The following is a 14,660-nucleotide window of genomic DNA, read 5'->3' as shown; positions in this document are numbered from 1 at the left end:
GGTGATAGGGTATTCCATTAGCTTCTTGGACATGTATGCATAATTCTTTCCCCAGGTTTGAGAGGTTCTCAGCAATTAATTCTCTAAATACATTCTCTGCTCTCTTCTCCTTTAGGAAGACCGATTATTCTTATATTTGTTTTTCTCATCATATCTGATAGCTTTCCTAGGATTTCTTCACTTTTTTAAAACCTTAGTTCTCACCCCTGAGTCATTTCTAAATTCCTGTCTTCCAAGTTGCTAATTCTTTCTTTGGTCTGATCTGCCCTATTTCTTAAGCTCTCTAATGTATTTTTCATATCATTCATTAAATTCTTCAGCTCCAGAATTTGGTTCTTTTTTAAAATTTCAATCTCTCTGGTAAAGAACTCCTTCTTTTTACTCATTTTATTCCTGAGTTCATCGAATTGCCTTTCTGAGTTTATCTGTAGCTCACTGAATTTCATCGTAACAGCTATTCTGAATTCTTTGTAAGTTAGATTACAATATTCTGTGCCTTTGAGTTTAGTTACTGGAGAATTATCATTTTCTTTTTGTGAATACCATATTACCAGTTTTTCATCGTGTTTGATGAATTGTGCCTCTGCCATCTCATTTGAAGTAGCACACTTAGTTTTACTTTTGTTAAAATAAGACTGGCAAATAGAAACCCTTCTTTTGTTTTCCAGAAGGTGGCGCTATAGCTCAAGTTTTTGGTTTCTCTTGACCTGATCTGGCTTTGGGGCTGCACTCTGAAGGGAGTGTTTAAAAAAAAAAAAAAAGTCCGGCAGAAAAAGTTGGTGGCAGAGCGGCAGAAGGTCTGGGCTTAGCACCTGAGGCTCTGAGTGCTCACAGCCCAGTAGGGACGGTCCTCGCGTGGGGGTCCGCCCAGAGGTCCATGGCAGACCCCTTGCTGAAATCCCAAGGCAGACGGCAGAGAATAGCACCTTCCATGCACTCTGTTATTCCTGTCTGCCTCTTTCCCTTTCCTCTCCCTCGCCCCAGTCATGGAGGTCCCTCCTCAGAAATCCAGATGCTGCTGGAGAGAAGCAGGTCCATCTAGTTGCGATCTGTGCAGCCGGGAGGTCGGTTACTCGCCCCTTTCTCTTTCCACCTCCTCTGTGAAGCGAGGTCACCACTGTCCTGGTGAAAGCCCAGCACGTTGCTGTGTTGCTCTAGGGAAGGAGGGGGGCTCACTCCTGAGTTCCTCCTTCTCAGCTCCACGCTTGTCTTTATCACGCTCCGGTGGCGTGCCTGGTTCTCCCTGTTTGTCTGGACCTCTGCAAGTTCTCTGTCTCCCTGAGCGTCTGCTGCGGTCTTCAGTCGCCAGTTTCACTTCCCCCCCCACCCCACCCCCATCAAGGTGCTGGGTGTGGGGCAGGCTCACTGCCTTCCTGGGGTCCACAGCCCCCTTCCCGGTCCTGTCTGTCTACTAACTGAAGCACAGGTGGGTGGAAATCTCCTGGTTTGTCCGGTGTAACGTGCAGAGGCACTTTCTTCTGTTCGGTTATGAATGATGAATTGTATATAAAAGGGGAGAGAAAGAGAGACAAGTCGTGCTGCCAGGATGCTGATGTCACTGTAAAGATCCGAACATATTATATTTATCATGATTTTTCCCCCATTTTTTTGAGAGACCTTGTTTTGACAGTATTACTTGTGATCAGTCATCTGTGGAAAACTAGTTGGATATTAAACTAGACTCTGACTATTATATGCTAATCACAGAAGAGTAAGTGCTAATTACAGAAACCAAGCTTCTCTGACAAAAGTACAAATCAGTAAGCCAGTGTCTAGTTTAGCAAAAGCACTGCTGCATGAGTTACTACAGGACGTGTGCTATAAAAACTTACTTATTTCTTCATTGAAGATATCCTGAGCCCCAGCCGCATGAAAAGCCCTAGCTAGGCAGAGAGGGGGTGGTGACAGGAGCGGTAGCCCAGTCAGACATCTGCCTTCGGGGAGTGCACAGCTAGTGAGGAACAGCTTTCTTCTTGCTGAAACTCTCAAGTCTTGCAAAGTTTCCCTTACGTTATTTGACATTCACTAATATAAGTAGATATCGTGAAAAAATCATGTGGTTTTTAGATTTAGGTATAGACGTAAGTTATAGATTTAGAATGGAGCCCCTGACCAATAGCGTTTGACCTGTTTGTACAAATTGAACCGTGATCTGAGGCATCGCCATGGCCTTTGCTGCCACCTTCCACGTCCTCTGCCATGTTGTCGACCACAGTTAGCCACGCTTTCGGGTGACTTTAGGAATTCAGTCCATCTTCCACTTTTATAACAGACTTAATTGTCAGCTTTTTCCAAATCAAGGTCAGTATTACCTCCCTTCAGCATCTCAAGCTTTCAGATATTGTAAATGACTTCTTCCAAAATAATAGATCCTATTAGATCCTAGACAGAACTTAATGATTGGAGATATAGATCATGATCAGATTTAACACAGTGGTGCTCTCAGGGATTTTTTTATCCTAGAATAGGTGGCCATTGTAATGAAGAAAACCAAGTCACCATATAGCCTTCTCTCTTCTCGCAGTGCATATATATGTGTATATAACTTTTTCAGTAGTATAAGAGCCAGTTATATCAGAAGCCACTATCTTCACTTTTAGGCTTTTAAAGTTATGGTGATTGCTGTAATACAGAATCTTTAGACATCTAAATTGTACCAAGGGTTTCTCAGGGTAGATATTAGAATATTTTTAGTGGAAAGTTTCTAACTCTTTGTTTTAGTTACCTAGTTGAGAGTAATTGATGGTGTTTAGAAGTTATTGTCAACTTTATCTTTGATTTAGGGATAAGATCCACATATAGTTAAAGTACTTTTCCTCCAGGATTAAGGTCTTATGAAACTATTATTCGTTAAAAAGCTAGCTATGTCTTTGATTCTCTTTTTATTGAGGATGTTTGCTTTTTGGCAAATTAAACATACTCATAGCAGTTTTCTGTATGTGCTTTTCATCATGTTGTAAATACTACATGCAGAGGATTTATTTTTAATCCAGGAAAGCAGTTTTCAAGGAGGAGAGAGAATATATTATGATAAAGGAAAACAATAAATCAAATGATTAAATTTTAGTTGTAAAAGAATATGCTGCTGCTCTGAAGTAGTTTTACCATGTTAGGGCAAATCGGGAACGCTCTGAGGAAAGCCAGAAAATATTTGACTGATGGTTACATTGAGCAGATCTTTAAAAATTCATTTTCTTAAGTAAGAATGGGGAAGAGTTCCTACAGAGATGATAAAAATAACAGTACAAGGGTGTCCCTCTGGCTAAACCCTTTTAAACGCAAGAAGAGAAGGTCATAAGCATAACACGGGTAAAATGTGCTCAGAAAAAATTTACTAAACTTCAGTGCTTGTTCTCAACCCAAACTCTAAGAATAGATATGGAGAACTTCCTGTGTGATATAACAAGAAGGGCTTATTTATAACCACCTTAGGATTTTTCCTGTGAGAATCGGTTAACCCTTCTAATTATCAGTCTTTAAATTAACTAACTTATTAATGGCAGAACTCTCACAGCTGTGGAGCTATTACAACTGCACGCTGCTCCTCAGTAGTTGAGCTCAATTCTTGCCAGATTCTTCCCTCTCATTAACTTCTCTAGCCCAGTCCCCAAAGTTTGAACCCCAAACTCTTTACAGAAAACACAGCCTCTTAGGTTCTTAAAATTAGACTAACTGGTCTGCTCTGATGTTTCGTAAACTACTAGAGTTTGCAGTATATGGATTTTTAAGTTAGAATTCTTTAAATTTTGTATTTTAATTTCACTGTTGAGTTCATAAAATTATTTTACCAATTAGAAAACAAAATGCCTCTTTTGCAGTGCAAATTCACAGTTGAAAAATGCTTCCATGAGAACGTAAGACTTGTTTCTGAAGTTTCTCAAGCTGGCATCTGAAGACCCCTGAGAATTCATACATTTCTGGGGTTCCACAGTAATTTTTATTTCAGCTAGTCTGCACATTACAGTCGGCCCTCCGTATCCACGGGTTCCACATTGGTGGATTCAGCCAACACCCAGATTAAAAATAGTCGAGAAGAACAAATTCCAGGATGTTCCAAAAAGCAAAACTTGAATTTGCCAAATATAGGACAACTATTTATTTACATACCATTTACATTGTATTAGGTATTATAAGTAATCTAGAGATGATTGATTGAAAGTATACAGGAGGATGTGTGTAGGTTCTGTGCAAATGCTATGCCACATTATATAAGGGACTTGAGTGTCCTCTGATTTTGGTATGTGTCGGATTCCTGGAACCAATCCCCCACAGATACTGAGGGACAACCATACTCAAGTGTGAGAAATCCTGAGCCATTAGCTAGTCCCTCAAAATTCTATGTCATCTTTTTTCTTTTATAAACTGTGGTCATGGGTCTGGTGATTTAACATCCTTCCCACACCACTGTCCTGTACCCCAGCCTAGTAGAAAAGTCACTTAGATACAATCTGAGAATTGCAACCGGCTCTTCTGATTGATACAGCAGAGGCAGTACACAGCAGTGGAAGAACTAGAAGTACTTTGAAGTCAGCTGGGCCTCCTGGAATTCCAGCGCTCCTAGTTAGGAGAACTTGGTCATGTTAATAAGCTGATAAGTTAATAATACATCAGATTGGGGCAATAATGCCACCCTTGAAGGATTGTTGGTGAGGAATAGAAATAATCAATATACAGTGCCCAACAGGAGTATCTCACACAGGGAGGCAGCCAGTGAAAGGTAGATCTTACTGTTATGATTATAAACAAATATTTATGGACTAAGTTGTTATATCCTGATATAATGATGTGGATTATAACTTTTAAGACATACATATAATTTATATATAGTTTTGCCTATTTAGAAGTATGGCACATGGAGCAAGTAACTCCCAAACATGGTACAGATTTAAAGCATAAGTTGTGTCAATACAATCTTAGATGAATTAATGATGCTACACCTGTGACATAAAGAAAAGGTCAGCACTTTGGGGCATCCACGCATGACCTTTGAGAACAGCATTTTAGAAGCTTTCAGCTACGAGCCCCCAGCTACTGAGGCCTCGACCTCTGGTCAAATAAGCTTAGTAAATGGATGGGTCCACATAAGAAAGAGCCATTTTTCATGCTTTTGTGTTTTTTGAATCTGATACTGAGGCTGTTACTTCTGCTGTCTGTTACCCTGTATTTGAAAATCCTTTGGACATAAGGTCAGAAGACTAATATTTTTCTGCTTAACTAATACTCTTGTATTTGGTCTGGCTTCCTAGAAGCAGAGATTGGGGTAAGGATTTTCGGGAAAGTGATGTATTGAGGAGACTCTGAAGAGGAGGAGTGAGGGAAGCAGGCCAAGGCAGGGCAAAAGCTAAGCAAGGGTGTTGTTGCGCTTGGAGACGCAGCTTCAGCCTGGTCCCACGGGGGTCCCAGGGTAAGGTCTGAAGGGGAGCGCTGGGGCACAAACGGCCCCACAGGGTTTGTCCTCCCTTGAGGCAAGGGGCGGCTGTTGTACCATTGTCAGTCGGTCTGGCTCCTGGCCACCTCCTAGGAACAGTTGGTGCCCTCACCTTGTTGTAGAGGCGGCTCCACATCTATGAGCTCAGAACAGCTGGGGAATGGGGGGATAGGGCAGTGTGGCAGCAGCAACGGCCTCTGTTGGTTTCCTCCAGGAGACAAAACTATCAGATTCCTTATGTGGCCTTCTCCGACTTGGTTGTGTGGGAAGTTTTAAACCGCGTTTCATACTTAATTGCTTCAGCAACCTTCAACCAGGGTTATTTAATAGCATTCTTTCTCTCTTCCTTTTCTTTGTCATTTTAACCTTTCTTCTTTATCTTTTGGTTTTTCTGTTTATTGGACCAGCAGCTTTATTGTAAGTTGACTCAAATGCTTGTTGAAAGTGGATGAGTGTAAAAGAAATAAATGTGTAAACTAAAAACCAGTTTTATAATTAGAAAAAAATACCTGAGTTGTCCTCCTTAAAAATCAGATGAAATAAGTGTTGAATAGAAATAAGAGTATTTACTGTTATAATCTAATTTAACATTAGTTATGCTTTCATATGTACTCAAGAATAAAATAAGCAATAAGTATTATAAATCCAAGGAAGGAAGAAACAAAATTGCATTTTTGCAGATGACACGTTTTTTATATGTATGAAGCACAATGAAATGAACAAAATTATTGGAGGTAAGAGATATGCAACGGGGTTCTGCAAAATTATAGGCTATGATGGAAATCCTCAGACGTCAGTAAAGTCAGTATATTCTCAAGTCATATAGCTAAAAATATAGATGGCATTTGTTTAGAAAGTATTTTGACCGCTCAAAAGGAATATATACTTTTTTTTCTAATTTTTTAAAATTTTTGGCTGCGTTGGGTCTTCGTTGCTGCGCGCGGGCTTTCTCTAGTTGAGGCAGGCAGGGTCTGCTCCTCATCGCGGTGTGCGGGCTTCTCATTGCTGTGTCTTCTCGTTGCAGAGCACGGGCTCTAGGGCTTCAGTAGTTGTGGTGCATGGGCTCAGTAGTTGTAGCACATGGGCTCAGTAGTTGTGGCTTGCAGGCTCTAGAGCGCAGGCTCAGTAGTTGTGGCACACCGGTTTAGTTGCTCCACGGCATGTGGGATCTTCCCGGACCAGAGCTCAAGCCCGTGTCCCCTGCATTGGCAGGCGGATTCTTAACCACTGTGCCGCCAGGGAAGTCCAGGAGTATATATACTTTCAATGCCTTCCTAATTCCCATGTGAAATCGTACCTTTATTTTAGCCATTCTGTTAATATGTAATGATGATACAGAAGAGGATGATCTACCAAATAAAATAGCTATAAAACATTGTAGTCTGTAGGTCTGTATGCACAATCCAAAATTATTTACTCACATAAAAGATAACTTCCCACTTCATGAGTTATTAATGTACAATGAAGTAGCCTTTTTCCCCTTTACCACTGTATTATGAACAATACCTAAGCGTAAATGAATAAATTGTTAGAAACAACAGTGTACAATGTTACCTTTGCACATTAGAAAATTCAATTTTTATTTTCTTATAAAGTGTTTGAATTACATATCATAATTTAACATCTTTTAAAGCATCTTTTATTCTTTAAGAATTCTTTTCACATCCATTAACCAATTGAAGCAGCTCATTTATAAAAACGTTTTTGTTAACATGAGTCAAACCTAAAAGAAAAAAAAATGACAACTTGAAAGTAACCTTTATCATCCAGATGCTAATCAGTGCGATATTAAATGATAGGGGTAAATCAAAAATGATAGAGGAAAATGAACTTAATCTGGAGAATCCTCTTATTAGCAGCCAGAACAGGGCAGTTCTTAAGCCATTTTGAAACAAACTCTTCATGTTCTCACTTAGCTTGTACTTGATGCTTTACAAGTCCTAGAGATTTCAGTTTGGGTTTGGTTTGGTTTTGCTTTGCTGTGGTAGCATTTACCAGTTTCTTTTCTTTATTTCTGCCTAATCTTTGAATGCCATATTATATGGAGATACTTCTCCTAAAATGTCAACAGAGCCGGGGAGATGACAGTAGGTGGGGACTTGGGGTGGCCTGTTTGGGCATCCTGTGAAGGAGGCGGGCAGCTCCTCCCTGCGTCGTAAGGTGCAGGCCTATAGAGGGGCTTGAAAACAGAAGCAGGTGACTGTGGGGTTGCCAAGGAAAGGGAGCAAAAGCAGAGGGTATCCTGGGTTAACACCAGGACAAGGTGCTTTTTATACTTGGCAGTGGAGCTGTTTTATAAAATCCAGTGAAGTACCAGTTAGGAAGATGTATCAACAATTTATCTTAAAAAGGAAAAAAAAAAGCCATCAATTCCATTGCCTTATTAATATAATCAGAACCTCTTTCCATTATAAACCTTTAGATAAAACATGACAACAATAATGGAAAAATCATCTAAAACAGATATAATTGTACACGAAGTTTGTTGGCATTTTGAACAACTTCAATTTTTAAGTGTTTTACATTCTTTGTAGAGAAAGGTAAGCACAATTCTTGTATTTAATCTAAAATAAAGACAGAAATCACAGCAGGCACTTAAGTCATGTGCATCACACAGTTATTCACACATAATCCTTCAGGCTGTATGCTGAACGGTCCTCTGGCTGTGTGGTGGGGACGTGCTGCTGCTTGGATGGGTGGAGCCAAGCCTCCGAATCCTTTTTTATACAGAAAATCATGCCAGAGATAAACAGCAGCATGGCCGAAATGAATCCAATGTAGACAGCTCCTCCGGGTTCATGTTTGTTGCTTTCTGGAACTGTCACATCCACAAAGTTGGCTATGATCTCCTTTGTGTACCACACCGTCGGTATTAAACCAGAGATCCCCGCAGACATGAGGCAGACTCCCCCAGCAAAACAAGCGTAACTCTTGGTTTCCCTGTCCCCTCCTAAGCGAGTGCATTTCATCCCGATTGTGGCAGTGCACATCCCCACAGCAGACAGGACACAGGCCAGGACCATGGCGGCCCGAGCGGCCTGCACGTGGGTGGGGAGGGCCAGGACGGAGTACTTCAGGGTGCAGCTGAACATCCCGGTGCTATACCACGTGCAGTCCATCCACAGCCCTTGCAGCTGCACGATGGCTGTGATGATGTTGGAGCCCGGGTCCACATTCACCTTCCAGTTGGGCAGCAGGGTGGCCATGAGCACTCCAGAGACCCCAGATAAGGCCAGGGCAAAAGCAAGGAGCTGGAGACCCGCCGAGATCATAACGTCACCGTTACCTTTGTCCTCCTAGAAAATCCTGATGGCTCTCGCTCAGAACTGTAGCTATTTCTGTACAGTAGAGAACCAGGTAACAAAAGGCTGGGGAAAGAAGACAAAATCAGGGTTGAAAGAAAGAAAAAAACAAAAAGACTTCTGTGTACAGTGGGAGCTGAGAGCCCATCTGAATAGGTCCCAGCAGTGGATGAGGACACTGCTTCCCAGGAGAAAAGCTCACACCAGGCCCACAGAGGCTGCCGTTGTCCTGAGTGATTTTGGCTGGGTGGTGCTTGATACGTGGCATAAAGGAGAGGGCTGTCCACTTCGTTCTTTTATGTAAAATTTAAGCTCTGCTGAAGTTGTCTGTGTGCCTTGTTAGGAGATTCAGACGTGGAACGCCAGCTGTACGATATCTGATATAGAATTTTAATAGTATTACAGGTTTTAAAAACTTACGTCTAGTTAAAATACTCTATAGGTAATAAGGAAGGTAATTACTTATACTCTATTACTTATACTCTAATTACTTATTACTCTATAGGTAATAAGGAAGAATAGTTTAAACCCACCTGTTAAAAAGGATTTATAAATATATATTAGAAAATTCAAAAAATGCATTCAAAAAATGATTTTATTTTTAAAAATGTATCAAACACTCTCCATGTGTCATTCACATGGCCCAGGTGAATTGTTTAAGAAGGAGAAGAAAGTAGTAAAAGAAATCAAAGTCACTGGCATGATTATCTCTAATTTCCAGCTTGCAAAATCCTTACCTAAGTGAGCAGTTGTTTCCCTTCAGGTACAGCTTACTCAAAACTGAAACAATTAAGCCACTGTCTTTTGCTTAGGAGAATGTGAGATCCTTTCTAGTTGGGAATAGAATCGTTCCCTGACCCAAATGAAGTAGTCTGCTGCAAAACCGGTTATTCAAAACGATTCAGAAGTAGTGACATTGAATCCTGCAAATACATACCAGAAGTAACCACATCATTATTTGTATGAGAGAGATTCAAAAATAATTTACACTTTTTTCCTCCCTCCCTTCCTTCCTTCCGTTTAGTAAGAGGGAATAGATAGTACTTCCTTTGTGACGTGCTATGTTTTAATCAGGCAGTACTTACTGCCTTCTTTGAGGAAAATACAATGGTTTCTGAAATACAGCAATATTGACCTTTTTGTGTTTCTGAATTTTTGAGTGATGTATTAGAATGGCTCTATCATGATTCATATATTTGTCACAAAAGGCAGTATGAGCTCTGAATCTAAAGCACTTTGGTCAAATCTTGGCTTTCCAGAACCTCTCTGTGCCTCAGTATTCTCTTCTGGAAAGCAGGGAGGATTATACTATTTATATCATGGAGTTTCACATACATGAAAGAATTTTAAAGGGTGTAGAACAATATCTAACCCATAGAAAGTACTCAGTAAATTACAATTGACATTGTTACTAGTATTTCTAAAATTTGTATTATGTCACGTGACACTTGATATTTAATGACATCTGGATTTTTTTTTTTTCTCCCTTCCTTAGGCCGATTTCATTTGTTTTCATAGGAACTTAGAGATGAAGGAAACCATAGATGTAATCTTGGCCATCAGTGTTGTTTCAGATTAGGACACTTAAGTAGTAGATTGCCCCACGCCACACAGACCTCAGCGGCAAGATCGGCAGTGCCCACTTCCCCACCTCTTCCCACCTCACTGCACCTTGCACCCTTGTCCCCCTTTACCACAGCAATTCCGGGTGAAATCCTCCTGTATACTTCCTGTTGGAAGCAGGGAGAATGCTACATCTAGAGACAAAGCACCATTAACCATCCCCTCACTCACTCCCTTTCTCACACAGAAAAAAAGACTCCAGAGGGAATTAATAGAGCAAATGAGCAAGTGGCGTAGCTTCAGAGACTCACCAGGGAGGTTGATGCCTGGCTTTTGTGAAATATCTGCAGTGATGTGAATCCACGCCTGTGTTACTTTTAATACAGTTGTATAGTTAATACAGTTATAACATTGATTCCCTAAGAGCTTAAATCCTGGGCTGTCTGAATTCCATTGTTCTATTTTTGTTCATAATCTTAAAATGTAAATTCTGTAGTTTCAGGAGATTTCCCTGAGATTTTGAATTCTTAGAGTCAGTTTCACTCTGAGCATCAAAGTGCCTTGGCTTTGCCTGTCATCCTACAGTTCCTTCTTTTTCTGTTTTCCAAATTTCTTTTCATATCTGAGACCGAAATAGAACGAAAGTTAAAGTTTCTAGAAAAAAAAAAAAATGAAGCACATGTTTATAGTTTCATAATAGCTGTTTTCAGGTTTGGGTTTTAACATTTCAGACTCCAGCCAGCTCACTCAGTTACTGCCTTCCCGGACCATTTTCGGCTTAAGGGCTTCTTCAAGAGCGAGACTGCTGTTAGCATTCCCTGCGAGCATCTCCTTTCTTTCTTTTTACTCTGGTTGAGTAACCTTTATGTGTTGATCAGTCTCTGCTCAGCTTCCCAGTTATAACTCTTTTCTTCCCATTAACCAATACATTTTATAAATTCCAGTGTAATTCAGACTTGGAGACAGCTTGTTCATCTTAATTAACAAGTGCTGGCAGTGATAAATTACAGATGGCCAAACTCGGCGTAAACAATAAGACATTGCATTCGGTTAGCATGGGGCCCACTTACTATTGAATAGTGGATTTTAAGTGCTTTCTTCTGCGTGGAGAACTTACGCAGAAAGAATTTGTTCTCCAAAATGAAGGTCACTCTTTTCCCTTTATAAAAATATACTGGCATCTTAGCTATATTGCTGTGAAATCTTTTTTTTTTTTTTTTCCCCCCCTCCAGCCACAAGCATGGTACAGTTTGTGGCCTATTCTCTCAGATTTCTGTCTCGTAGAGAATAAAGACATACTTTGTTTCAGCGGTGGTGGTGATGGTGGTGAAATGCTGTGAAAGTAAGCATGGAAAACAGTTCTAAATGAGAACTCTCGTGGTTCTAAAATCTGTTGCATATAGAACAGAACCTATAATGTTAAATTTATGAGCTATTTCCCAAAGAAATTCTGAACTGGATTTCGTTAAAATGTAAAGTCAGTTTTCCAGACAAGATTTATTTATATCAAATCTAGTATTTAAAAACAGATTTACAATGTACAGTTCAAACCGAGTTATACTTGAAGATCTATATTTAGGTCCCGAAGCATTGTGGAAGCTTCTCGTTTTCCATACCTTTTGTCAGTAGCCTTCAGTGACTTAACTCTCTTCTGTCAGTTGTCTTCAATTGAACCCCAGTAAGACATGATGAAGAGGAGCCACATACCTGAGGCTCAGTTCACAGCTTCTGAATATTAGTGATGAAGCTCCAATAGGTTAACTTGCAAGTAGCAAATGAAGAGCAACGTAGAAATCCGAGCAGGGAAAACTGCTGGTGGTGCCAGGAGATAAATACCGGGTTCCCCATCTCATTTTTTGAGCTGGGGGAAAATTCAGAAAAGGGAGGCAGGGGAGGGAGGGAGCTGTTGTTACAACAGGATTTGTCGAAACCTGAAAGCTGAAAATGCTTCTGTGTCACTATATACAGAGGAGGAATTATCTGGGTGCTCACAAAAAGACTTTCTTTTCTTTTAATATTATGTTTTACTCCATAGTTATAATTTATTTCTGAATTTTTATCTGTGTTGGAGGATACCATTTATTATTTTATGTCCCCGATTAAAGAACATGGTCTGAAATATTTTTCACTAGACTGTGCTTTGCAGGTGATAGTTGAGACTATCTGTTTATTCTGGCGCTTCTGACTTGTCTGAAATCAAGATTCACAAAATTGGTAACTTTCAAACTAAACATTCAAAAGACAGTTTTATATATATCTTGATAAAAGTAAAAAGAAAACCCAGCAACAGCTGTTGACTAGAATCTGAGCAGTAAACCTACAAGTATTTTTTTTTTTTTTGGCCGGGGCAGGGGGGCGGTATCCTGAATTTTCTTCTATTAATCTTTCCACTGAGAAAGATTTCTAAAGTATAATAGATAGCTAGTGGGAAGCAGCCACATAGCACAGGGAGATCAGCTCGGTGCTTTGTGACCACCTAGAGGGGTGGGATAGGGAGGCTGGGAGGGAGACGCAAGAGGGAGGAGATATGGAGATATACGTAAGCATATGGCTGACTCACTTTGTTATACAGCAGCAACTAACACACCATTGTAAAGCAATTATACTCCAATAAAGATGTTAAAAACAATTATAACTTAGTAAATTAGAGATTTTAGAAAGCATTGTAAAGAAATTACACCAAAATAATGTGATGAAAAACATTAGATGAACCAAAATCAAACACTGAGGTTCTAGACCATGAATAATGGTACAGACATATTTCATCTTCGTCTACTTTGGGTTCTCATTTTTTTTCTACCTCAGTAATGTTAATTCTACAAGCTGTACATTCATAGCCACTATAGAGAGAAAAAGATAATTTTATGATTGGATGTTTAAAATTTTACAACTGCTAATAGCCATGTTAGATGTTAGCCATTTCTTTAAAAGCAGTGAATAATAAAAATGCATGTTTCATATATATGGAATCTAAAAAAAAAACTGGTTCTGATGAACCTAGGGGCAAGACAGGAATAAAGACACAGACGTAGAGAATGGACTTTAAGGACAAGGGGAGGGGGAAGGGTAAGCTGGGATGAAGGGAGAGAGTAGCATTGACATATATACACCACCAAATGTGAAATAGCTAGTGGGAAGCAGCCGCATAGCACAGGGAGATCCGCTTGGTGCTTTGCGACCACCTGGAGGGAGGGGATATGGGGATATACGTATACATATAGCTGATTCACTTTGTTATACACCAGAAACAAACACAACACTGTAAAGCAATTATACTCCGATAAAGATGTTAAAAAATATGCATGTTTCAGTTATCTGGATTTTTCTGGATTTTTTGTTGTTTTTAGTTGGTTTTCATCTTTTCTAAGTCTGGCATTTAGCAAGATACATATTGTTTTCTCCTCTTAGAAATCTAATGCCTGTGGATTTTGTGTTTTTAGCCATAGTGTTGTAATTTTGCTTTATAAACTTATTTAATTTCTTCGAGATATATAAACAGTTCTTTGTCTAAGTACTGAGTGAAGTAGAGTTGAATTTCAGGCACTAACAGCACTGTTACTACTGCTGTAGCAAGAAATCCACCAGGTCCCTTCAGTGCCTTGGCTTGTTTTGCTCCTTGCCGTGGTTGTCGTGCAGACTCACCTGTGCTGAGGCTGACTGGTGGCCGGTGGAGGGACCAGTCTGCTCCCAGCTCTGACCTCCTCCAGCGTAATGTAGCTTGCCGAGGGTAAATGGGTTAAGCATGCTTTAATGTGCATTGCTATTTTCGAAACCTTTTTGATTATTTTTCTGCCTTGATGAGAACACTTATCTTCTAATACATTAGCTGCCTGTTTTAAAAAGGCAAACTTCTGAAACGCAAAGAACTTTCATTAACTACAGGCCTTTAACCGAAGGCAGAATTTCTTGTATAAGAAAGGAGCTAGAAAGTAGAGGTGTGTAGAGAAATATAATTCATTGACATGATTATCTACTTCCAATGTGGATATTAAAGAGAATTAAATCTTTTAAGTTCAGAGGCTTCCCTAGATAACTCTTTGTTTATCTTTACCTTAGTTTATGTCTCTTCTCCAGCCCTCCCCCCTAAACACCCAAGGTTTGTATTGGGTTGGCCAAAAAGTTTGTTCGGGCTTTTCCGTAGCATCTTACAGTTGTAAAATTTTAAACATCCAACCGAATATGTCCAAGCTGCCAGTGTGACATCACTGATAGACATCTCAGACCTATCAGGGACAGAACTGAGCTCTTGACTCTCCCCACACCAGTTCTCCCCAGTTTCCCAGTGTCCATTAACGGCAGACTCATCCTGCCATTTGGTAGACCCTGGATCTTAAAAACGTCCTTGATTCCATACCCAAGAGCCATTC

General features: G+C 40.0%; 2 protein-coding genes across 6 annotated transcripts in view; one reads left to right on the top strand and one right to left on the bottom strand.

Annotated features, from left to right (window-relative positions):
• Nucleotides 1–14,660, top strand: part of TFB1M (transcription factor B1, mitochondrial) — a 62,826-nt gene that overhangs the window by 31,629 nt on the left and 16,537 nt on the right. The gene's annotated exons all lie outside the window — the stretch shown is intronic.
• On the bottom strand, nt 7,074–9,610 carry CLDN20 (claudin 20). The gene has a single exon (XM_029223849.1). It carries the CDS (start codon nt 8,698–8,700, stop codon nt 8,050–8,052), a length of 651 nt encoding a protein of 216 aa, XP_029079682.1. The 5' UTR covers nt 8,701–9,610; the 3' UTR covers nt 7,074–8,049.

The sequence above is a fragment of the Monodon monoceros genome, unplaced genomic scaffold (assembly GCF_005190385.1).
Source record: "Monodon monoceros isolate NGI ecotype Baffin Bay Population unplaced genomic scaffold, NGI_Narwhal_1 Super_Scaffold_15, whole genome shotgun sequence".
Lineage (NCBI taxonomy): Eukaryota > Metazoa > Chordata > Mammalia > Artiodactyla > Monodontidae > Monodon > Monodon monoceros.
The sequence above is the reverse complement of the archived record's forward strand: the minus strand, read 5'-3'. Positions and strand labels throughout refer to the sequence as shown.